General features: G+C 37.9%; 1 protein-coding gene across 1 annotated transcript in view; it reads left to right on the top strand.

Annotated features, from left to right (window-relative positions):
- The window catches only part of LOC124802781 (Down syndrome cell adhesion molecule-like protein Dscam2), an 866,453-nt gene that overhangs the window by 817,559 nt on the left and 22,276 nt on the right, over positions 1–26,618 (top strand). Inside the window, exon 36 of the mRNA XM_047263777.1 lies at positions 15,511–15,571. Coding sequence (XP_047119733.1) covers positions 15,511–15,571 — 61 coding nt within the window. The remainder of the gene's footprint in view (positions 1–15,510; positions 15,572–26,618) is intronic.

Raw genomic sequence — 26,618 nt, 5'->3', positions numbered from 1 at the left:
AATGGTGATTTCATCTGGAAAGTTTTGTAGAAGTTGTGACAGTTTGCTTTTTTTTCCTTTTGATTTATTTATGTACTTGTGCAAACTATGAATTTTCACTTTGTAACTATAGATTTTGCATGGAAGTGTGAAAAAGTTTTTAAAAAAGTCAGATTTTTCAATTTTTACCTTGTTGTTGTTGTTGTTGTTATGGTGGTGGTGGCTTTCATTCCAACCCTCCACACTAGTTTATCATGGGTAAGAGTAACTGCTGCAACCTACATCCATTTGAAACTGATTAGTATAATCAAGCCTCGATCCCCCTCTACAGGTGTGTACCACAAATTTCTTTTTCACTCAGTTTGATTCAGTACCTCCTCATTAACTATTCAATCTACCAATCTTAACTTCAGCAATCTTCTGCAGGTCACATTTCAAAATCTTCTGTTCTCTTCTTGTATGTATTGTCCATGTTTCACTTCTATGTGAGACTGCACTCCAGACTAAACCTCGATAAGATACTTCCTAACATTTAAATTTGTGTTAGATGTTAACAAAGTCCTCTTTTCAGAATGCTTGTCATGTTATATCCAGACTGCATTTTAAATCATCTCTGTTTCAAGCAGCATCAGTTACTTTGCTGCACAAGTAGCAGAACTCATCTACTAATATTACTACTTTGATAATCGAATTCCCTTGGCATCACCTCACATTCCATTACCTTTGTTCTACTGTTGTAGATATTCATCTTATTATCTCTTCTCAAAACACTACCCATTCCATTCATCTGCTCTTCCAAGTCCTTTGTCATCTCTACTTCATTTGTGGCATTAACGACAATATTATGAAAAGGCTGTATTGCTACTTACCATATAGTGGAGATGTTGGCTCGCAGACAGCTCAGCTAAAAGCCTGCTAAACAAGTAAGCCTTTGGACAAAATGCGTTCTTCTGAATTAGACTGCATACTCACACACATCCACATGATTACAACTCACCCGCACATGGTCACTGTCTCTGGCTACCAAGGTCACATTGTGAGCAACAGCGCATAATGGGAGATGCAGTCTGGGTAGTGGGGGTAAGGAGGAGGCTGAGACGGGGAGGAAGAGGAAAGCAAAGTAGATGTGGGAGACAATAAGGTGCCGCTTGTGGGAGCATGCAGGGATGTGGTGGAGAGAGGGTAGGGCAGCTAGGTACAGTTGGGAGGTTAGATGGAGGGCAGCAGGAGGGGTAGAAAAAAGTGGAAAAGCACAAGAGTAAACAGACTGTGAGTCTTTTGGTGGAACAGAAGGTTGCACAGTACTGGAGTGGGAACAGGGAAGGGGATAGGTGGGCGAAGGACAGTGACTGACGAAGGTCGAGGCCAGGAGGATTATGGGAATGTAGAATATATTACAAGAAGAGTTCCTGTCTATGCATTTCAAAAAAGCTGGTGTTGATAGGAAGGATCAAGAGGGCACAGACTGTGAAGCAGTCCTTTACTGCTCCCACCGCCCTCTGCCTGACCCGACTGCAAGTAGCTGCCTTACCCTCTCCCCATCTTGTTCCTGTCTGCTCCCACAAGCAGCACTTTACTGTCCCTCACCCCTATCCAGCTGTCCCTCCCCCTACCCACCCCATCCTCCTCCTTACCACCACCACCCGAACTTCTTCCCCCATTATGCACAGTTGCTCGCAGTCTGGCCTTGGCAGCCGAAGACAGTGGTCGTGTGTGTGCGAGTTGTACTTGCGTGGAATTATGCATCTGTGTTTTTTATTTCAGAAGAAAGCCTTTTGGCCAAAAGCTCATTTGCTTCGCAGTCTTTCTGTTGTTCCTGTCTGCTACTCAACATCTTCACTATATGTTTAGTAGTTCTTCATAATATTATCATTACTCCATCATGGATTTGTCATATATTGCATTTTTAGATGTACTCTTCCTCTCAATTAAATCTGATGATGTCTCTTTTATCCAGAGATTTCTGTTAGACCTTGTCTTTTTTCTGTTTGATCCTCTGCTGCCTTTACTGTTTCATCTCTCAAAGCTACCCATCTCCATAATATTGTATTAATGTCTCTTGTTTCAGTCAGTCATTGCCTAATACTCCCTGTGATCATCTTGATGGCTTTTGGTTCTTTCAGTTTATTCAGGCCCTCTCTCCTTAATTTTATACCTGTTGGCTTATTACTTTAAAATTATTCAATTTCCATGTTCACATCATTCAGTATTAAACTGAAGAAGTGTTAGTCCAAATTCTTGTGTCGTCATGTTGTCACCGCGGGCTTGTACTGTGGGAAGTAAGGAGAGGATGTTGTTTGGTAGCTGGTATTGTCTGCTACAGCACAAACTGCACCCATGTGTTAACAGGGTTCTCTATTCATAAGAACAAGAAGTTACTTAACGTAAGATAGTCCAGGTGTTGTGGTACAAGCTGTTCTGTAATAGTCCATGTTATTCTCACTGTGAAGTACACGTCCCACTCCGTACACTACTCTAGTTGCTGGGGACTGACTGGCACTGAGCTAACTGCAACTGCGACTCCCACTGGGCTACAACTGATGTCTCGACTAGGCGACTCAGTGGATGAGTGACCGGGCCCTCCAATCTAAATACTGGCGGTCAAGAGGACGTTGGTGGCGCATTTCTTGCAAATTTGTGTTTGGCCTCTCTCCAGATAGGCTCACTTGCTCCAGTACCTACTATCGATCTTTTTGCAACCTCTTTGCCAATAAGAGTGCTGCTGACAGCTTACGTCAGCACATTAATAATTTATTTTCTTTTTTTACATTGCGTCATTTTTCTTCAAAGACTTATAGAAATTACAGTAGTTGGTTGTTCATCATTTGTCATTTCTCAATAATTTAATTGTTATCATTTCTTCTGTTATTGTCACAAGAAAAGACGTTACTAATTTTCGTATTGAATTTGTTGTATCACTGATGTATGGATTACTGCATTTGTTATTATATAAAAGGAAAATTAATTTTTGAAAGATAAAGTATGCAATGGAATATATGTACATAACATACCAATGATACAATTGTATGTAACATTCCAAAAATGTATTTTGGTATGTACATGAAATGGATACTTTGCAGGGGCTAAGTATTTAAATCAAAATACAGTTTATTCTTGATGGTTCAAGAAGTTGTTCAGTGTACTCTTTTCAACAAAAACAATAATAAATGGTTCTCAGCAGTTCCTTCACGCCACTCCCTTCCATTATAAAAGCTACTATTTCCTTGAAAGACACTAGGAGGTAACATCTTAAGATAACATTTGAAAGTTTGTGATATCTCGGACATTTAAATGTAATTGCTAATCAAATGTTACCACCTAAGTTTTTGATTTATTTCTTCCACTTTTCTCTTTAATTTTAATAAAGTTGAGAAGACAGTGTCTTACTTACTAGCACGAGAGTTTATGAACACTACAAAGGTCTATTGACAAGGAATATCCTGTGTGACCACTTCAGAAATCAATACCACCCTGGAATATCTGCTAGGAATTTGATAATATTATAAACCCACAACAATTCAGGCAAGGAATAAATAAGATCTTCAGAAGATTTATTAATTTATAAAGATATTTTATGTTATTTGCATCTAATCCTACTTCATTATTTTGCTCAAATAGTTGGAGCTGAACAGCTCCTTAAGCTCACATTGTGCTGGCAGTGTATTTTTTACTTGACAAATGTTTTGAACTGTAACAATTATACTTTATGGGTTAATCATTGTGCCTATTGAGTAAGTGAGCATAAATATCCACATTGCTATAAAGAAGCTGAAGTACTGTCCATGAACTTTCAGATGTACACTCATGATGGCTGATGCTTAAAGTCTAAATCTTCATTGTAAATTGAACAAACTCCTAATGTGCTAAATAACTTCCAAAAGCCAGAATGTTTTGCAAATATATAGTGACAAATCTTTCTGCACTGGCCTCACTTCATTTGTATACTGTGTACAACAGCAGTATACTTTTTCTTCCATTTGCCAATACCATCATGTTTCCTCTTCAGCACAGTTGTATCAATGAAAGCACAAAGAGTGCCAGGAGAGAACTCTCCAAGTCTTTTCAGAAAGTGGTCTGGTGGTAGGTAATGTTTCATAGAGTATGGAATTGCAATTTCTGTTTGTAATGTTTGAAGATGTCAGTCTTCTTCTAAAGAAGATTTCTTCTGGTACCAGGAACCTGATTTGATTTTGTAGCCTGTTCATTTGAAGCATACGACAGGCACTTTGTTTGGATGTGTGGTTATTAGTTTGCAAGTCCATAAGCTGGTCTTTCACAGTCTTTATATCCAGATGAAAGTTGCCTTCAACCATGTCCAACGATTTGTTCAGAAAAAACTGATGATTAGGGTCACTATTTTTGGGAGAAGGACAAAATTATCTTCATTTTATTCCTGAAAGAAACTTGCCACTTTGCTCTTTTTCATGCAAGAAAGATAGTGCTGTTCATCTGTTGCTGTTATGTTGGAAGTAGGTGAAGACCTATTTTTACAGTTTGCCCAATCTCATCTAGGCTAGTCAAAGTATATTTTACCTTACTTCTATTTTCTGAATAGTGCACACATAATTGTGTTCATGACTTGGAAAAATCAGCTGTAATCATTCAGCAACTGCTGTGTCACCATTGATCCACATGAAAAAAATAACTGTCTTTGGTGGTGGCTGTTGTGACAGTGCCACGACATTTAACAGTGCCGCCACGACAGTACGCGCAAATGGCGATAGAGGCGCTCCGCAACTCGGCTGAGCGCGGGAGCGCCACCTAGCTACGAACAGCGCCGGCCGCATGTCATGGCACGGCAGTCGAATAAGAGATACTGAGTTGTTATCATGTAACGAGCTATTGTTCCTAAGTGAGTGTGTTTGAATATCCACGCAATTATTGGTGATTAAAGGTTATAACAGTGGCAGTGATTGGTCCTGACCTTATTCAATCTTACATGCATGGGCAGCAATCATCTTCTTGTATATACATCGTTTCTGATGATTTCATGAATTGTTCTTGATGTTTTCCTCTTGAGATGAATGCCATTCTCATCCTTCCTTTTCACACTTGCTTTACAAAATGTTTTGTTAGCTTTTTACGTTGTGCTTCCATTCTTTCAGACCCAACACAGCATACAAATAAAACTCAACAAACTTATCTTTTCTTCAAAATGACTAATGCACAGGTACCAAAGGGCAAGAATAAGTTGCTAGGCTACTTGAAAATGAGTTGGGTCCAGTAGTGGGAGGTAGTGGAAGTGAGATAGGGAGCAGAAGCCAAACAAAACAGTCCCACCTGCAGGTTTGATGAGCAACTTGGAATACATAGACCGAAAGCATATAGAAAACAGTACTTTCCAGCTTATTACTTTGAAGCAAGGTTTCTCCAAAATTGTGTACCAGACAAAGAAAATCAATAGAAACAAAATAATGGGGAGCTTAGTTTTGCTTAATTTGTATTACTAAGTGACTAACACAGTTCCTATCGCAGGTTGCCTGTCTAACAGCTTCCAGCAGCAACAGAAATTTCATTTTCAATATTTCATATAAGTATTGCCCTAATTTAAAAATTTAAAGTGCTGTCATAATCTATGAATTAAGAGGTATAATCTTATGTTATAGGTTTATCAAAATAAGACAAGTATTGCAGTAATAAGCCGTGAGGCAGCGTATCTTACAACGCACAAATTACACACACTATACGCATCCAATATTTCAGAATGAGAACGTTTTGTGATGTCCTTCACACTTTACGCATAATTTCAAACCTTTTTGAAACTTTTTCTCAGTGAGAACCACCATGAAAGGAAAATGTATATCACTAACTATGTTTTTGCTGTTCATGCAGTCAAACTTCAGCATTAAGCATGGCATTTTAATTTATTATTTCCTTACTACTAGCTCTATTTGCAACAAACCTTGCAGACAGTATCCATATAATACAGGATGTAACTGCAAAATTACATCATTCTACAACACATGGTTCAGGAGATATGACAATGTGACATCGTAAACATTGAGATGTGTGAAAAATTAGATTTTGATTAGAGTGGAACACAAAATACCCAGACTATAATCTTTCAGTGTTTCATAATGAAAGCACTTAGTGACTTCCATCAAACTTTAAATATAATTTCAAACTTTTTCTCGTGAACATGTTCAACATCAAATAATTCAAGGTGGCGAAGTTGAAATTCACATAAAGAAGCAGATTTTCAGAACTTCTACAACACAGTTCATTCAACCCCATTCCAGTGACTATTTGGCTGGGCTATTAGGGGTCAAAAGGAAAGATAATTAACAATGAAAAAGGGAGTTTGGTGGTGATAGACAGAGAAAGTAAAATTTACAAAGACAAGGTATGGAAGGGACATGTTATACGAGAATGAGGAAGCAAAATAGAGGTAAAACAAAGATCGGGGAAATGCTGGAGACCCAATTATCTTCTGTGGAGTTTGAAAGTGTTGTTGTAATCCAAATGTTCTCAGTGGGGGGACAGTTGCCTAGATCTATGCACACAAGGCCACTCTCCAATTTCTGCCCTTCCATAACTTTGATTTCCATTGTCACTTTGAGGAGTGTTAGTGTTTTAGTTATGATATTCAATTTAATGTTTTCTGACAGATCATCATAAGTACTCTGAAGTGTATAAATAGCCACTCAGTGTCATTAAAAAGTTATTGAAACTCTGAAAATGAGTAATTCACCAGGCACAGACAAAACTCCTGTTAAATCTTATGTTAAGAGCACTACAGTATAGTCGCTCATTATTATTACACTATTGTTTGTTTTTAAAATAATTCTAAGTGAGCAGAAAATAATCTGAGCCCCTCCCATGTATGAATACTTAAAAGAATAGATACAAAATTGTATTCCAATGTTACCAATAGTTATCTGTTGAAGTACTTTAGAAAATTTCCTAAAGTGGAATAAAATAACTTTTTTAGAGAAAAATTTTTTCTTTAGAAGTGAAATTGATTTAGGAAGCACCGGTTGTGAGAAGTATAGCTTTCTTCAGTCAGAGTATCTTGCTAATTGTGGATGCAAGTGAAGAGGTGGCTTCTGTTTTCTCAGATTTCTGAACAACGTTGAACACCATACAAAATTATTTCATTGACAATAAAGTTGTTATCATAATCGGACTTTCTCAGAAATACAGTTAACTCAAAGAAATCTCATTGAGTTTAATTCACTACATTATTCGAGATCGTGAAACATAGTTGTATGCCCCATAGAACTGACATAAGTCTACTTGAGTTCCTGATATATATACGGGGTTGCGTGCTACACTGTCAGTTTATTTACCAATAGTACTGTTTATAGGAACTATCATAACAAAACAATTGTAAACCATTTCAGCAGGACCCATAAAAATTTGCACTTGTCATAATATATGGAAGCTGATCTTACAAGTTAATAACTATAAGGAAGAAAGACATCCCATAGAGTTGATTACAAAATAAGTCACAGCATATGCAATGAATACACAAAATCACTTACAGGGAGAGGCAATGAAATATTTCATTTTTTTGTGTATTTGATGCTTTTAATGTTCAATGTGCCATTTCCAGTTTCTGGAATACCTGAGGTGACATGAGATTTTTTTTTATTTTGAAGGTTTTTAATGAAGACTTATCTGTTACCGAGATGCAGGTGTTGCTGTTTCTAGATACTTTAGTCTTTTAAATTCGTAAATGTACTTAATATTGTCAGTATATACAAGTATTTCTGTTACGTTCAGAAACTGATCATAGCAAATATGCTTTAGTGCAGAAAGTTGATGTGGCTGCTTTCATAGTTTTTATTCCCTGTGGGAAATTATACACCAGTGCCACTAATCAGTCCATCATTAAGGAAACAGTATTATTATTATCTTTAATGGCATTAGTACTATTACAATGTCTCCCTTTCATAACTTGCTAGCTGTTGAGGTAAAGAGGGAAATCACTGGGGCCTCAGTTGAATATGGCTTGTGATTGTAGGGAGTTATTTGTTGATATGATGGAATCTAGTATTGATGTGGGAATAGCTCACTACATACTAAATAGAAGATATACTCAGTTGTGAACATGTTTGTAAAAAAGATAAAAAATTGTTGAGTCCTTGGACAAAGCCCTCCTTCAGAGCGCGCGCGCTCACACACACACACACAGACACACACACACACACACACACACACACACACGGAAAGCAGGTTGGTAACAAAGAGTATTCAGTTTTCTTCAGTTAGAGCAGAACATGGTCATGCAAACACTACAAGACAATAAATTACCAAGGTAATGAAATCTTAGTGGTTTTGTGGTGCTGATGTCAGTAGTATACTGTGACAAGTTTACAACTTAATTGTTGACATTGTACTGCAAAGCATAAGTTATTTTTAGTTGAGGATTTCAAAATCAGGTATTTATGCCAAGCATAATCTTAATGTGCTGGATGCACTATGTTTCATATGAGCAAATGCCTAAGAAATTGTCGTACTAAATTATTAATACTCATGGGATTTCCTAAACGGTAAAATTGTTGCCATATTTTTGATCAGAATTTTTTTCCATGCAAATTGCAATCTAGCAGAACTTGTGAGCTCTTCCCATGTTGATTTATTCATCCTAAATTCTGGACTTATGATATCACTAGTATTTGTGTACCTGTTGCCAATGCCTTTGTCCTAAATATCACAGTGTCTTTTGTCCTGTACATTTCATTCAAAATAGTATCTAGAGATTCTATTTAAATCCTTCCTTTCCATATGACAATATTAACTGCAATCTTTTGAGCTCTGTTTCATCAGTCAAGGCTCTTTTGGAATTGAACTGCTATCATAAGTTCCCTTTTTTATTTTATCCTTTCTAGTTTTTAAAGGCATGACCAGAGGAACTTAATGTCAAGTTTATGGATGCAACTGTTGATGTGTGCAGACAGTGTCACATTTTCTAAAACATACTGTCATGCAGACTGACATCAGCAGTTTAAATAACTGTCTCAGAACTTAACCTTGTCTTTACATTGTTCATGTGTCACACAATGAAGTAAAGGACATTTTTCTGTGCTTTTTATTCACTGAAACTGTATAAACCTTGTTTGCTGGTGATGTTTGAGCTCTCATCTTGACAACCAGAGTTCCAGAATTAACATATACAATTAATCAATACTGATGCCAAAAAAGGAAAAACATACAACTTAGGAAGGGTATAAATAATTGCAAAAGTGGTGAGTAGTGAAATAAATAAGTGTAAATATTTCTTCTTTTCTTTCTGGTTGCTCATTTTGTGAAACAGTTTTACTTCAGTGTATGAATAGAAAAGAACTTTCCCGTCAGTTGTGCCAGAATATTTTCTTTATGTGTTCATTTTGACGTCATACACTACAGTAACATAAAAATATATTTTGTTTTCATTGTGATGATCTGACTGCAGTTTTGTAAGTGTACATGTATTAATGTCATTGATGTCTTTGTTACAGGGACATAAATTTCTTTATTTTGTTACATGTATGCTGTTGTATTTATATGTTTTTTATTCATTACAAATGTTCTAGTGTTTCTATAGTTTCACTTTTTAATGCCTGAGTTAGGAAGTGAACATTACAGTTATAATACTCACACAGAACTTTACATTATAAATTGTGTTCTAACCTATAAATTAGATTAAGCCAATTCTAATCACAGTTGTCTTATTTATTGAATTCTCTCTCGATATAGTCCTCAAACATGAGGAGAAAAACCGTGACATTTGTCAGAATCTTGAGTAAGTGTTTATAGTGCTTTTGTTGTCAGCTGTATTTTTACTGGCATTTATTCCCCCTGTTTATCATTCCAGATCATAAATACTAAATGTGAAAAAAAGTGACCAGTTCTGTCTGATGGCTTTTCCTAGATAGCATAATGCATGATAATTTGCTTGCTCAGTATAGACATAAAACATTTCTTTGTTCCTTCCTTCTCTATGTAATTTTGTTGTAACTCGTAGTTGAAGTGCCATGCGTATGAGTTTGCCTTTCAGTTGATACACAGCACAAGAAGACAACAAAACACGATTTACTAAGTGTTCAATAAATATCAGCGTAACTCAAATTTATTAGGGGTTTCACACTGATTAAAAAAAATTAAAGACAAGTTTCATCTTGTTCCCCGTATCCTTCACTTATGATGGTAGTCTGTCTGTCTTCGTGGAGAGAACCAAGTCAGTTCAGTTTACATGTTATTAATATAGAATTTCGGTTCAGTGAATGAGACATACTATACATGGACACTATAGAACGATCTGGCATGAAAAGAGGTAATGTAGGAAAATAATATTCATTTTTGTAATGTTGGAAGTAGCTTTAGCAATTCACTGAACTGAGACAACAGTGCTTAATCCAAGATGTGTTTCTGTAGACTGTGTTTTGCTGTCTTATTTTGCTGGGTGTCACCTCTTATGTGTTTCATTTTAGTATTGTTTGCCCTGCTGAGGTCCTAAAAGTATTGAAAGAACTGATATTATACCATTACCTAGATTACTTTGAACTAATCTGATTTCTGCTGCTGATTTTTCCTTTTCGTATTTGTAACTTACTGGGTAAGACAGCAAACTAGCATAAAGGCTAAATAATGAAACAGAAGCACAGTCATACAAAGAGTGTACCCATGTTGGTATAATGCCATTTCGTGCTCCACAGGGAGAAAGGACAGAGCTATTAGGATGCTGAAGAGTGAGGAAGAATTTATGAAATAAGACACGCAAAATAAAAATACGTTCTGGAAGGATTTCCATCTTACTAACATAAATGATACCTTCAGCTTCAGACTTATATGTACTACTGTTGTATGAGAGCATTTCTGCATTATTGGAGCTCTCTTCAGAGTTTGCCACATGGTGTTCTGTAAGGACTTAAGCTAAACTTTCATGTTCTCTTGCACTCTTATTTCAACTCTGTTGAAAATGGGCATGAAGTAACTGCATAGAGAAAGAGCCCAGCTGCTAAGAGCCTCACCTTGCTATGATGTCATTTGCTGAACATGTGTTTGTTTTTGTCTCTGTTATACGAGTGTAAACAGTTGTAAATGTATTGTGCATTGACTGTACAGGCCATGCAGCACACCACAGTGGCAAGGACAGTTTCAGGAAGTTATCCCCTTCTCCTGGTCTGGCTATACACATACTAACAGCATATTACAGCAATAGACAATATCCATAGGAGACTCCAAGTGAGAAATGTGTGCTTGGAGGGAGGGGTGGTCTAAAAGTTTCAGAAATATCCCCTCCACAATATTAATTATGAAACTTCCTGGCAGATTAAAAATTTGTGCTAGACCGAGACTCAAACTTGGAACCTTCACCTTTTGCGGGCAAGTGCTCTACCGACTGAGCTACCCAAGCATGAACCATGACCTGTTCTCACAGGTTTACTATCACTAGAACCTCATCTCATACCGACCAAACTTCACATAAATTCTCCTGTGTAACTTGCAAGACTAGCACTCATGGAAGAAAGGATATTGCAGAGATATGGCTTAACCACAGCCTGGGGGATGTTTCAAGAATGAAATTTTCATTCTGCAGTGGAGTGTGCTCTGATATGAAACTTCCTGGCAGATTAAAACTGTATGCCAGATTGAGACTCAAACTCGGGACATAGAGAAAATGGTTATTTCCCCAGTTATTGTATAATCGGGTACACATTTTTGCTGATCCAGGTGGCTGGAAAGCAACCACCCAAAACAAAAGTAAGTCTGTGGAATGAAAAGCAAATTCAACATTGTTAGCATCCTTTCAACCCAGATGTTACTGATAGGACAGTGGTTCCATTTCAGTAAGAATTAACACTATTCCACCAATATGGAGAGGGACTAACTGTGGGTAATTGCATGCTGCATTGTTATGGTGTTAAACCATATCTGTAAATAACAATAATATAATAATGTAGCTTTTTAACAATGTGTGATAATATTTACAAGTACACAAATTACAAAAGTCTTTATTCCTGTAGTTTGTCAAGGAACTTGCACTCTGTCATGGCAGAGGCACATATGCATAAAATGCTCTCATTGAAGAAGTGATATCTGAAAAAAATGAGAGATTTTAATCAATAGAGGCTAACATAAAATATCTGCTAAGACTAGGCACTATGCACTGTGCTTTCTAAATACTATAAGTGATACATGTGAACTGATAGACAGGAAAGAATATTGAGGTTGAAAAGAAAAGTACTGTAGAAAGCAATCTTTTAAATTGTGCAAACAATAAGAATATAAATCATATACAAAATAACTATTGGATATTTCAGTTATTAAATTTAAGACAATGTTAGCACCTTGTAACACAAACTAGAGAAGAACTGACAACAGGGAATTAATTGCTAACAGCAAATGAAAAACTGTCTACAAACAACTGTTGAAGAATATGGCACACGAAGAACTGTCTACGAACATAGTGAGATTTGCAATCTAAAAATAGTTACTCAAAAGAGGGAGAAAAAGAAATTTGACTGTCATCTATGAAAAATTTAAGTTTCAACCTTAAAAACTCACTAAGATCATGCCAAATATTTCTGTGGATTAGAATTAAATAAATAGTGCAGTGAGCCTTACAAATTCTAATTACTCAAAAAGGCAATAACACTACTGCAATGTAAAGCATAAATAGGAAAGAACTTTATTGATCACCCATATAAAAATACAGGTTGTTTCAACATCTTTTTGTCAACCATCTTATGGTGGTAGATCACATCATGCGGAACAACTTTTGTTAGAGACAAAATTTTATCTGACATTTTGCAGTGGTGGTAAGTGTCTTTTAATATTCCCTGACCCTAGGACAACGAGATATCACTGAACTAGCAGCATCTACTAACAAGGTGTGATGTATACTATTGACCCCTGTAAGTTGATAGAATGATTGTCAACAATAAAGCCTTTAGAATGCTTGTCTCTAACAAAAATGGAGAAAGATATTTTAGAAGTGAATCAGGAACTTTAATTTTGTTAGGCCTATCCCCTTTTATATGGAGCAGATGACTGGATTATAAGCAACACACAAGGCATTTGCATGTCACAGGGCTCCTACACCCTGCTGCCTCTCAGGGGCATAACTAAAATAAAAAGACAGCTAACGTCACTGGGAAGCATTTGTGAACTTTTTGTCTCTAATAAAAGTTGATCCCCATGACATAATCAATCACCCCTAGACGTTTGGTACAAAGACTTTGAAACATCCTGTATATTAACTGCCACATTTATATCTGTTGTTTTATTTTCAGAAACTTTATTAGTTTTGGGCTCTATAAGTTAAAAACATACTTATGACACAAATGTATTATTATGAGTTCCGTCTGTCACAATACTTACAGAATAATTTTTGGCCATTTCACCATAAACTTATTCTGATACTAATAACTGTTTTCCAACTTTCCTCAACTTTTTCAACTGAAGGCTGAAAATATTTGAAATTTTGCCGGTTATATATTTCAAAAGCTGCTGCATACATTGATCTCAAAGTACACTAACATAGCTTCATGGATGTAGCATTATTAAAAAATAAATTGTATTATTCATGATTAGTCAGTTCATTGGCATTTTGTTTCTTGTAGAATTATTGAAACATTGTCGGGGAAAGCGGTTCCTTGTTTTTGTATAATAAAAAAAGTCTTTAATAGTTATGGCAGAAATTCTGAGGCTTTATAATTACGAACTTGAAAGAAAATTCAATAATGCTAAACAGTAGTTTCTTCTAATACACAACATATGAGGGGGGACCCAAAAATAACCGGAATTTCTTTCTAGAAAGCATATACTTTATTGTTTTCAAATACAACCTCAATCTCCTTCAAAGTTCTCTCTATTAGCTTTAATACACTTGTCCAAACATTCATTCCAGTGTTTGAAGCACCTTTTAAATTTGTCCTCTCTGATACCTGCTAGCACTTCCATGACATTGTGTTTTATGTCTTCCACATCCGCAAAATGCTTCCCTCTCAAGTCTCTTTTCATCCTTGGGAATAGCAAGAAGTCCGAGGGTGCTAAATCCGGTGAATAGGGAGTGTGGGTCAAGATAGTCATCCTTGTTGAGGCCAAAAAGTGGCATACGCTGAGAGCCCTGTGCGCAAGAGCGTTGTCGTGATGCAGGAACCACATGCCAGAATCCCACAAAGCCAGACGTTTTTGCGACAAACTACTGCAAAACCGTTTCATAACCTCCAAATAGAATTGTTGGTATACTGTCTGGTTTTCAGGGACAAATTCAGAGTGTCGAGCTTTTTTTTTTGGTTGAGGTGAGCCAAGTGACTTCCATTGTGATGACTGTTGTTTACTTTCTGGATCGTACCCATAGCACCATGGCTCATCACCTGTAATGATTTTGTTGAAAAAATGTGGATCATCTTTGAACACGTCCTTCATTTCGAGACAGGCTTGAACGTGACGATCCCTTTGATCTCCGGTAAGAAGCTTTGGCACGAATTTTGCTGCCACTCTTCACATGCCCAAATCGATGGTCAAGATGCGCTGAATTGAGCTCCAGGACAACACGGACAAGTTCTCGAGTTGGTCGATTGTCCTGCGTCGATCTTCACTGATGAGACCACGGATTTTGTCGATGTTGTCTTCGCTTCGAACAGTTGAAGTTCGACCGGAACGGGGCTGATCTTCAACCACCATTTCTCCCTTTTTAAACTGAGAAAATCATTCATACACTTGTGTTTTACTAAGAACATGGTCTTTGTAAGTGTCTCAATCATCCCAACGGTTTCTGCTGCGTTCTTGCTGAGCAAGAAACAAAACTTCACTGCCGCACATTGTGTGTAAGAACTAGTCATTTCCTCGTGTCACGTCTGCACTGTAAACGCACTCAAAGAACTGCCAAAGAAACCACACTTCTCACTGTTGGGTGATGCTGTTTAGCAGAATGACTCAACAGAGCTCCTACTACAACCCTCAGGTGGCGCAACCTGCTACTACAAGTACACGATGTGCAGTATTATGATTCCGGTTACTTTTGGGTCCCCCCTCGTATCTCACTTTCTTTAGTTATGTATTACAGAAAATCGTATCCATCCTCAAATGTTTATATTGTTGCAGTTTTATACTATCTTGCTCATTATCTGTTGTCAAAGTTCAGAACTCATTGATTAAATTCCCATAAAAATTGTTCTGAAGTGTTTTTTGTTGACAGTTGTTTTTGGTAATCCATCATGATACAATTGAAAACAAGTTAAGACTAAGTGGCTTATATTATTTCTCTTACTCAAGCAGTGTATTCAGTCACTGCGATGGTCTAATATGAGTATCTATTCTTTCTAATGACATTGGCTTGATTATAAAATATGTTGGGGGAAAAAGAATGAAAATGAAAAAATCAATGAATGAGAAAAAGGAGCAGTCTGGTTATTCCGTATGTTCTCCTGAGTTCTTAAGAATGATGTCTTAAGGGAATCAATTACATATTCTTGCAGTACTCCTTGTCAATGGCAGCTTTAGTCCCAGACATTGTTTGTGAAACTTTTATGTTTTTTTTCTGGATCTTGTAGCAGGGGTTACAATACGACAGGAGCTGTATTTTTATTTTGTTTTCAGTCAGTGTAAGAGCCCACAACAAGGACATGACCACTGAGGAAATGAGAAAGCTGATTGAGAGGTCAGTAATTTGACTTCTAAGCTTATTCTCACATGAGAAATGACACTTAATTATTTTTTCCAGTACTTCTTGGTAATATAAGACACAGAATTTTGTTTATGAAAACAATCAGTTTGCAAATTAAGAGAAACTGTATCACTAACAGAAACATTTAAAGTAATCGTTTCTCAAATTATATGGCAAACACCTACTGCACTCTAAATCTCTATTACTTTAAAAGTTACATATTATTATTTTTCTGTCAACACAAGACAAATTAATTTACTTGTGGAACACATTTGTTCAAGTAACCCTCTGTGTTTGAAGATAATTTTAAAATCCCTTTTTAAAATCCAGATTAAAGATTATTATTTTTGTTTAGTGTAATTGAATCAATTCATATTCACCCTCACCAATGAACGAACTCCCTAATAAATTATGTTGTCAATCTGTGATCATGGCACTGCATGTTAATCAAAAGAAACTAGCAGCCACATATTATACCAAGAGTCTTAATGGTAGATGATTAGTTAATTGGCATTTCCTCATATTTTTAGGTCAAGTGTGACATTATTTTAGTCACTATATGGCCTGTAAAAACTTCTGCACATATATGCATTGCTGTTTGTAAGACCCATATAGTCAATTTAAAGATGAAAATGAACTTAAAGAATTACAGAATATGAAACTTATATATTTTGGTAGGAACAACTGAAGTTGAGATAAGCGCATGGAGGAGTAGAAAATGAAATAAAGAATAGCAATAATAAAAACTAATTTAAATTTTGCAACAATGCAAATCATAACAGAGAATAAGGAAATGTGAAATAAGTGAGAAATGAAACTGAACCATATTGAACAACGAGAGAGAATATAATTTTCCCTATAGATTATTGGACTGAATGGTGCATCAGGTGAAGAGCTCTGTGAGCCTGTTATACAGATGTAAAAGTGAAAAATAAGATACTGCTGGTAAAACAAAACTTTACCAGTACAGAGTTTTTGAGGTACTGCTATAAATGAAGTCTTCTGTTCACAATATTTACCCACCACATTATGAAAAATCTATAGGAACGCATAATTTATGCTCTTACCAGTTTTTTCTGCTATTTCAATAAAAATGGGAATGGAAATGTGAGTAAATCTCTGTTGCATGTGAGACTTCATACTGGATTGTTCTAACTGCATAATAGACATCAAATATAGCCCTTTTATTTGACAACTTCATTATCAAATCAGACATTTGTCTTGGGTCACTTGGTCATAGAGGAAGACAGTAATCTTAAAATGTGCCTGAAAAAAATTGGTGTGTTCCTGTTACTCAGTTGATGGTTTGTGCATAATTGCTGCGAGGGTGTATGTGTGTGTGTGTGTGGGAGGGGGGGGGGGGGGGGGCAGAGCACTGTTAGTATAGTGGTATAGGCTGTTAAGGTTTTAAGGTTATTTATATTACAAAAAGCTAGAAAGGAAGTTTCATTTAGATTTTACTCAACAGCAGAATGTGTGTAATAAATGTCTTACATTGTGTTCCATTTTGTAGCTTGTGCATGCTCAGAGGAGTACTTGGTATTTAATAGGCATGCTTTCTGTGTGGTATTCCTTAATAACTTTAAAACATGCAAATGTTTTGAAATTTCAGTAGGGAGGCCAGTTTGGTTACATTAATTTTCAGAAAAATTTGTGCAGAGAGCGCATTGCACTTATTTTACAAAGAAACAGAGTGCTTCCTTGTAATTTATCAATTTCACATCAATTATCTTTTTGATACAGTTGTATGTATTTTAACACATTTCTTTGTGTAATATGTGGTTGCTGTTGCAGTAGTTACTACCCTTTCCTTTTATGTAACTTATGTGTTGCTTGTTGTAAGTGTGCCTGCATTATTATAACACCATTTACCTCTTTTTACATCAACCTTCTCTTCTTTCATGGAATGTTCAACAAATCAGAAAACCGTAAGTTGTAGATTGTTACATACTTAGTACTAAATAGCTTTTCATAAAAAAATGATGATGCTTGCTTCTGTTTTCTAAATTGTTTTGTTGAGAGTAGCTTTCAGGCAGCTTAGGATATAATGCTCAGAGGTGTGATTGAACACCATAATTTCACATTTATTACTTGCTCTGTGCAACTTCCGTTTTGGAATGAAAACCATATGTTTATTTGATACCAAGTGCTTTATGACACTTGGAGAGTTAAACTTTTTAGTGGTTTGTCTTAGCATCTTAGGAACAACACCCATTATTCAGATTAAATGAACTGCCTGTTACTTTTAAAATAAAATTAGTCTTTCTTATAAACCAACAGAAACTAAAGCATTGTAAACAAGTCCTTTTCTCATGACATAGAATGCGCACAACAAGGAACCCAATAACTCAAAATTTTGGAAGTGTAATATGTTGCCTGACTTTTCTTCAAATGTGCAGTGTTGAAATTTTAACAATATACCTCCCTGTGCTGCACAGCGCCTCTCTTGTAGTGTCTGGCACTGCAGTTTGATGAGCATCTACATTAGGTTATTGTTTCTCAGGTTATTTTTTATGTCCTGTGCATCTTATAGCTGACTTGAAATTTTTTTAATGGTCACACTACAGCTTCTCTATCTGTTATTGCTTTTCAGGCTTTTAACAACTTTCATTTCTGCATTATTTCTTTTCCAGTTTGAATTTTCAGCAACAGCTTATGACAGCTTCTGTTGGCACAATAGTCCTTACCCAATATTTTTCTAAGCAATAGTTTAACTGAGCTTTAGTATTAAGGTTGATTATAAACTCTGAGCCTTGAACAGTATTCTACTTCCATTTTAAGTGTTGTGTATTAAGGTCCTTATGTTGTTATTGTTTAGTATGGTCACTCTGCTTTTTCCCTTGGTTTACAATTTTTAAAAATTGCTGTCATAATCGAGTTTTATTTTAGCTGACTCAATCACTTAGATCACTGGTGAATTTCTGGTTCCCAGAATGCATATTTTGTATTATAGCTGCCACATATGGTAGTTGCATTTATATTTAAAAAAAAAAACACATTTTCATCTTTCAGGGAATGTGTTATATTCATTCTGGCTTACATTTATGAGAACTTGCTGTCATATACTCTGTGTCAATAAGTGTGCATATGTGTAAGTGCACACACACACACACACACACACACACACACACACACACACACACACACACACACAAACTCTTTACTTGTATGATGTTAAACTTATGGATGAATTATTTTACAAATGGTGTCAGGTTACAAAATACATTTAGCACCTTAACAGTTTTAAATTCCCCCTTTCTGTATGCTGAACTGTTTTAATCTACTTGGATATTACTAATAAAAGAGAGATGCCTATGTCTACAACTTCTAGTTTGAGTAGGACTTAAGATCAAGGATATACATTGATTACAGTGCATTTTTTGTGTAAACAGCAAAACTATAGTTGTATATGGAACGATAGAAATTATATTTCTCAATCACTGTGTCAGAAAATGGGAATCTGATATTTGTAAGTTAATTATAAAGGAGATTTGTTTATCAACTAATAACCCAACATTGATGGTAAAAAAATATGTTGATGCACAAGTTAAATTAGTGCTTCTATTGGCAATGAAAATGTGGTCTACAATTTATTCGCCACTCACCACATAGAGGAGTGTTGAACTACACACACAGGCACATTTAAAAGAAGGTTTAGTTGTTTCTGGCTATCAGATACACAGGAACATTTAAAAGAAGATTCAATTGATTCTAGCTATCAGATAAAGTTTTTCATCAGACCAAGAAACACACACATACATTCATATATGCACAACACACACCTACATAACACTCTGGCCCCACAGGAGGAAATAGTGATGTCAGCTTTTGTGGCTATTTTGGGTACAGAAGGGGCTGGGAGGGGGTGGGATTGCAGGACAGGGTTGGGGGAAGATCCTGTACCTGCTGCTCGTGGAAGTGCGCAGGGATTTGGTAGGTACAAGACAATGGGCAGCTAGGTGCAGCATCAGGAGTCCTATGCTGTGTGAGGAGGAGGGGGGGGGGGGGGGGGGGTCAGCAGAGGATGGAAACAGGGAATTAGGAAGGACTATACAGACAAGCTTTGTGGATAGATGGTGTGTGTGAGGCTGGGGTGGGAGCAGATAAAGGCATGGTTACTAGCAAAGGTTGCAGCCAGGGGGAATAAGGGAACAGAGGATATGTTGCAGGGAAAATTCCCACTTGCACGGTTCTTAAAAGATGATATTTGTGGGAAAGATCCAGGTGATATGTGATGTGAAGCAGTCATTGAAGCAAACTAGATTGCACTGCATGGCCCGCTCAGATACTGGTGGTGTGTGTATGTGTGTGTGTGTGTGTGTGTGTGTGTGTGTGTGTGTGTGTGTGTGTGTGTGTGTATGTATGTGTTTTGACCATAGGGGCACTCAGGAACTAGGTTTCAGCATCCTTACACATTTTAGAAGGAACAAATCTGGATTAAATCACTAAAATTGTTGCACACATCGAGAATGAAACCCACAAAATGACACTTGTGCACTTACTCCCACATCGCTCACACAATCACTGTATCAAACATACCTTAAGACAACGGAGAAAATGCAGGTGCCCTATAGTCTTGGGAAAAATATTGGACAATTCATGAAACTGTAAAACACTAATTCATTTAAACAGAAGCTGTTGCACTTTTGGTTCAAAAGAGAGTAGATAAATGATAACAAGCAAAGGTTAGTAGAGATTCTTGCATTTGTGAAAAGATCTATGCACGAAGCATACAACAATTACCACTGTCATACCTCAGCAAAATATCTGTCAAAGAATCCAAGAAAATTCTGGTCCTGTGTAATATCACTAAGCAGATCTAAGGCTTCCATTCAGTCACTTATGGACCAGTCTTGGGTGTCAGTTGAACATTCACACAGGAGAATCATACAAACATATTACTGTTTGACCATCCTTCATATTCCTATCTGGATGACATAGTAATAAGCATCCTTGGATTAGAGAAACAGCTGACAGAGTTGGCGACAAAGAAATCACCAGGTTTGGACGGAATCCCAATTCAGTTTTTCAAGGATTGCATTTTTCAGGAATCTCTTGCCCAGCACAAAGTCCCAAGTGACTAGAGATAAGTGCAGGTGACTCCTGTACATAAGGATGGCAAAAGAATGGACCTGCAAAATTACATACCAATATCCCTAAGATTGATTTGCTGTAGAATCCCTGAACACATTCTCAGTTTCTTGAGACCAAGAATTTTATGTCCACAAATTAGTTGTTTTACAAAGCATCACTCATGCGAAACTCAGCTTGCCCTTTTCTCACATGATATACTGTGAACTATGGATGAAGGCAACAGGCATAGTCCATTTTCCTAGATTTCTGGAAAGTGTTTGACATGGTGCTCCACTGGAAACTGTTGAAGAAGGTACTAGCGTACGGAATAGGTTCACAGGGATACGAGTGGCTCGAAGACTTCTTAAGTTACAGAACCTAGTATGTTGTCCTCGGTACTGATTGTTCATCTGAGACAAGAGCACAGTCAGGAAAAACCTACAGAAGTGTGATAGAACTGCTATTAATCTCTGTATACATAAATGATTTAGTGGCAGACAGGGGAGGCAGCAATCTGCAGTTGTTTGCTGATGATGATGTCGTGATGTACGCAAAGGTGTCAAAGTTGAGTGACTGTAGAAGGATACAGGATGGCCTAGACTAAATTTCTAGTTGGTGTGATGAATGGCAGCTATTTCTAAAAGTAGAAAAATGTAAATTAATGTGGATGTTCAGATACAGCATGCGTAGTGTGGCTCTCACGACCTTAAAGGCTGTGAGGTTGTCTGCTGTTGGGCAGTACTTAAACTGCTGAGGAGCATCACACCTGTCCCAGATTGCTGAGTGGCACTCACCGGTCCACCAAGGTACAATTTTCCTCCTAAGATGACCTAAAGACTTTGCGATTTATAAGTCAGTGGCATGATGGGTAACTCGAGTTACATTGTCCACCCTTTCCTGGACAGTATTGTTGTGTTCAAACATAGTCAGGAGGCTGCAAAGCATCCACTTAGCCCTGCCGACCTCCATTTTGATGGCTTCTATTCAGGTAACACTCTATCCAGTAGGTGAATCCTCAGTGGGAAGTGGTCACTGGAATGAAAGTCATCAATTGCTTTCCACTGGGCAGAGTCTGCAAAAATGGGAGAGCAGAAGGAATGGTTGATGGAGGAGGACAATTCAGTAGCAGCAAGAAAATGAGTGGGACTTTCATATTGAGGATGCACAGCTCCTGAGACATTATGAGGTTCTCCAAGACTCAACCCCAAGGGCAAGTATTGTGTGAGCCCTGTAATTCATTTTGTGCACTGAAATCACTCAGTAGGAGAAATGGTTAGGGGAGTTGTTTAATAAGGTCTGTGAGAGCCTCAGAGCCTATTGCATTCTGTGGAGGTAAATACTTGAAGTTCAGTGGCTAATGCTTGTAGGTTAGTAATCAAGGAGAGAAAACACAAGTGGTGCATGTTATTGACAAACACAGCATCCACTCCCTTGGCTCTTTCCCTAGTTAGGTAGTCCTTTTGGTGGAAGGTATAGCCCTGTAGCACAGGATCATCAGTGGCTTTAAAATGTGTTTCTTGTAGACACAAGCACAGGGGTTGTGTGTGTATCAGGGGTTTCAGCTCCTCCACATGGGTCCTGAACCAGTTAATATTCTGCTGTAATATGGAATCCATCCATCATGGGGGTAGCAATTTTATCCTGTCTTTCTGCCAGGGACAGCAGTCCATAATGGGTGGAGACTCAGTAATGGATGGAGGCTCAGTCTTGAGGCAAGATGGTTGTCCCAGTCCAACATCAGGTCCATTAGCTCTACAGAAGAATCATGAGAGACGTCAGAGAGGATGACACCAACGTCGTTGGACTGTTTACTTTCTGACTCCATCAGTAGTGGACACTTAGGCCTTTGATTTTCTGCCCTTGGGAGCCACAACTGTTGGTGTGGGAGTGGCAGCACTGGATGAGTACCAGGCTGAATTCTGGAGGGGCAGGAAGCTCTGCAACATTGTCAACCAGACCTGTTCTAAAGTGCTGGGGGAAGATACAGGCATCGAAATAACTGCAACTTGACAAGTGCACCGACAAACACACGTACAAGTGCTGATATTAGTAATCTCCCTTTGTGTAGCAGCAATGGATTTCTGCACTAGCTGTTTTAAGAACTGAAGCAAAGGAGTTAGTGAATGTTGGGGGCAGCATGGCTTTATACATCTTTTTGACCTCACCACATGGGATGCGTTTCATAGTCTTAAGCTCTTCCGTCTTCTGTTCTTCAAGATATACATTAGTCCTGATTCCAGACTGGGTGAGTCCCAGAGCAATTCACACACTGCAAGGGAGATGAACATGTGACTCCTTCATGGATGGCATTACCAAATTTGCCACAAGTGGCTTATCCCTTACACCCAAGAGTAGTATGCCCAAAGCACTGGCATTTGAAACAGCACATTGAGTTAGGGATATAAGGCCACTTGCTAAGGTGAAGGAAACCAGCCTTAAGAAGTTTTGTGTTACTGAATGTGAGGAGAAAGGAGTCAGATTTTACAAGACACCCGTCCACCCTCTTCGTTATGTTTTGGATGTTGACTACACCTTCTGGAGCCCACTTATCTTTCAGTTCCACCTTGGGAATGTCTACCAGATCCCTGTAATCACAACACCTTTGCTGTAACTCACGGTGGCTGTGTAGGTCAGTATTAATGGCATATTCCCCAAGGCATTGAGCTTTCTGTAGGTTCTTTGCTTGTTGGGAACTAGAAGTTTCCACCAACAGCATCCTGTTATGCAGTCACTTGACTGATCTTAAAGTGGCAGTAATGCCTTCTAAGCCTTTTGAATATAGAAAGGTAAAAATTTCTCGAAGGTGCCCTCTTTCCTTTTCACTATTAAAAATACTTTCTGACTACCAGTATGAATTCTGTTTCTAGAGAAAGTACTCTTACAATGAACTCCTGAGTCAGTGGCACTGGCTCCACAAACTCCCTTGTTTGATTGGGTGTTGGTACATAACAGTGACCCACCCTTTCTGCTGGGAGGAGATGGAGACAATTTCGAGGGTTCTATATTGGTCCCATGAAAAGCCAGGAAAATAAAAGTCCACCTAGACAGCCCCATGTGTGTAGGTAAGCCTTATACAACTGGGGTGCAGCAACTTCCCCAAAGGTTGCCCACTAGTGTCTGTTCCACCTCAATAGCCATGTATCTAATTAGCTTGCAGCACACATTGAGATAGAGGCTTTCCTAGAGAAGTTTTTACCGTCCTCACAATCCATGCAGTCAAGCCAAGATCTCTCTTCTTTGTGACATGCAATGTTCCACCAACGCAGCGCACAGTGGTTGCCACCATAATCTCTGGGCATGCTTCAGCAGAGGACTGGCTGCACATACCAGTCGTCAACTCACGAACCCCAGGGTTGCGGAACCAGCTACTGGATGATCCAGCCCTCTCTTCATCACTGTGTGGTGGTGGGCATCCATGTGAACAGACATCTTGTTAGTGCCAATGCCCACATAGAACAATGTACAATGGTTGCAGCTTAGTTGATACACCACCACATGATTGCTTTCACAGGTGGCCCCGTCTTTGTTGGGGTATGAGGTGCCTATGTGAGGACTGGGGTAGGTGGTAGTGGAAGGATGTATGAAACACGTCTTTCATCTAGGTCTTTCACAGGGATATGAGTCATGGGAATAGGGGATTAAGAGCAGGGGTGGAACTGGGATTGACAGTGATATTGCACAGACTGGGTACTTCGTAAAATACAAAAACCCAACGTCCCAGGACGCTCAGTGTGATTAGAATCTCTGTCATTGGTGACTAAAAGTTTCAACCTATTGCTCGTAATCTGCTGTCCTGCATAAAAGACTCCAAACTTTTCCTCTATTAATTTTCCAGAGTTTCTGTCCTTTTATCAGCAGTGCCCTCCTTGCTACAATTGATACCACCTCCCTCTACACCAGATTCCTCAATGCTCATGGTCTTTGCCACAACTGGACACTACCTTTCCTTAAGCCCAACTGACTCCAGACCCACTACTTCTATTGTTATCATCATGAGCAACCATGTCATTATTAACAATTATTTCTCCTTTGAAGGAATCACCTACAAACAAATCCACAGTATGACTATAGACACTCACATGGCACCATCCTATGTGAACCTGTTCATAGGCCATCTACAGGAATCCCTCATATCTGGATCGAGTGTGAGGACACACTATTCACATTCCTTCATAAAGTCAAAACCTTCTTCTCAATTTGCTGCACTTGATGCTACTCAGCACAACAAGCCACATTCTTTGATGTCACCTTTCACCTCATAGATCTCTCCACCAGTACCTTCCCACCCACGTCAAACCTACCAACCACCAAAAATACCTCCATTCCAACAGCTGCCATCCACTACACACCAAAAAGCCCCTTCCATACAGTCTAGCCACCCTTGGACTTCACATCTGCAGGAAGAACAGCTCCTCTCCAAATATATGAAAGTTTTTTCTGATGTATTTGCAGACTAAAATTACTCTCCCCCTATTGTTCAGAAACAGATGTCTCATCCCTTGTCTCCCCAGTCGCCTACCATCCCCACATATATGCTGATACATCACCGAGAAGATCCCCCCTCGTGACTCACGACCACCCAGGGCTAGAACAGCTGAATCACGCTCTTCATCATGTACACTGAAATAAGAAACATCCTCCCCACTATCCTATGCATCCCTCCTACAGCAGAATTATCCCACCCATTCAAATTGTCATGTAGTTAAAAATAACCTAACAATGTTCTTGTAAATATGCCTTCTGCTGTTCAGTGTCTCGTATAAGTGGTTAGTAACAGTCTATCCTATCGCATATTGGTATTCCATTCATTAATCTATTCAGTGCTCTTATTTCCTTTTTGGTAAACTTCTTTATACGAGTGTATTTCTGTACATTTCAGAGTGTTAACGTGTCTTTATGTAACCAGACATGTCTTCTTTAGTTGCTGTATCGATTAATCGTCTCTTACACCTCCTTTCTAGCTTTTCCAATAAAAAAGTTAAAAAGCCAGTTAAGTAACTGCAAGCATTTCATACCTTTTTCTTTAAGCTCTTAGGAAAGAACTAATTTTATTCCAAACTTTTCCTATCTTGTGTTAATGTTTCATCAATATTTAACTTCTACATCCAAACACCCATGTAACAGACTTACCTACTCAGGTTACTACCTCTTCTTTTCATACTTTATCTGTCCACTAAATTGTGAACATTAATAGATGATATCACATTTCAAATGCTCTGGTTTAGTTTTGGACTTCCAGTGGTACACAAATCAGTTCCACACAAAGCTGTGCTCCCATGTATACACGTTCTGCATCTTTGATTTCATTTCATTGTCAGTATTTGATACAAGTAAGTGTCTACTACTAAAGAAGCTATCTTTGCTTGGAGTAGTCAACATCTGATATCTTCCTTGCTTTAGCCATTCTGTGTAATATTAATTCCTAAATAGGAAGTCATTCATTCAATTAACCCAGAACTGTGTCATTCCCTGTTATGTTGTTAAATGTGTGCCTTCTCCTGTCTACTAATTGACATACCATTTATTACAGCTTTGTTTTTCCCTAACCATATTTCATATAAAGTCCATTCCATTGAATAGATATTTAAGTCTTCTTCAAGCTCACCCAGAAGAGCTGTGCCACAAGCAATCCTGCGTGCTCCCATCACAATTTCATTCCTCTTTCAACATTTTCTTTAACTTCCTTCAGCCCTGAATGCATCTTTCTGTTCTTCTGTACATCAGTCTTGTCATCTGTCTTGTCAGCAGTTTCCAAGTGTGACAAGCCAGACTGTAAGTCTGATAGTCTCCACATTTATTCAACAGTGGCTTCTTTGGTGCAATGAAAACACTTTTCTGGAAATCCTAATAGAAAGTCACTCTTTGCTTAGAACTGTCAGAAATATCTCCCTAATTCATATACACCCCACAAATTTCAACTCTAAAAGTCATCAACTCTTGATCACTTGTTTCAGTGCACTGTCAAACC

The sequence above is a fragment of the Schistocerca piceifrons genome, chromosome 6, assembly GCF_021461385.2.
Source record: "Schistocerca piceifrons isolate TAMUIC-IGC-003096 chromosome 6, iqSchPice1.1, whole genome shotgun sequence".
In the NCBI taxonomy this organism is placed as follows: Eukaryota; Metazoa; Arthropoda; class Insecta; order Orthoptera; family Acrididae; genus Schistocerca; species Schistocerca piceifrons.
The sequence above is the reverse complement of the archived record's forward strand: the minus strand, read 5'-3'. Positions and strand labels throughout refer to the sequence as shown.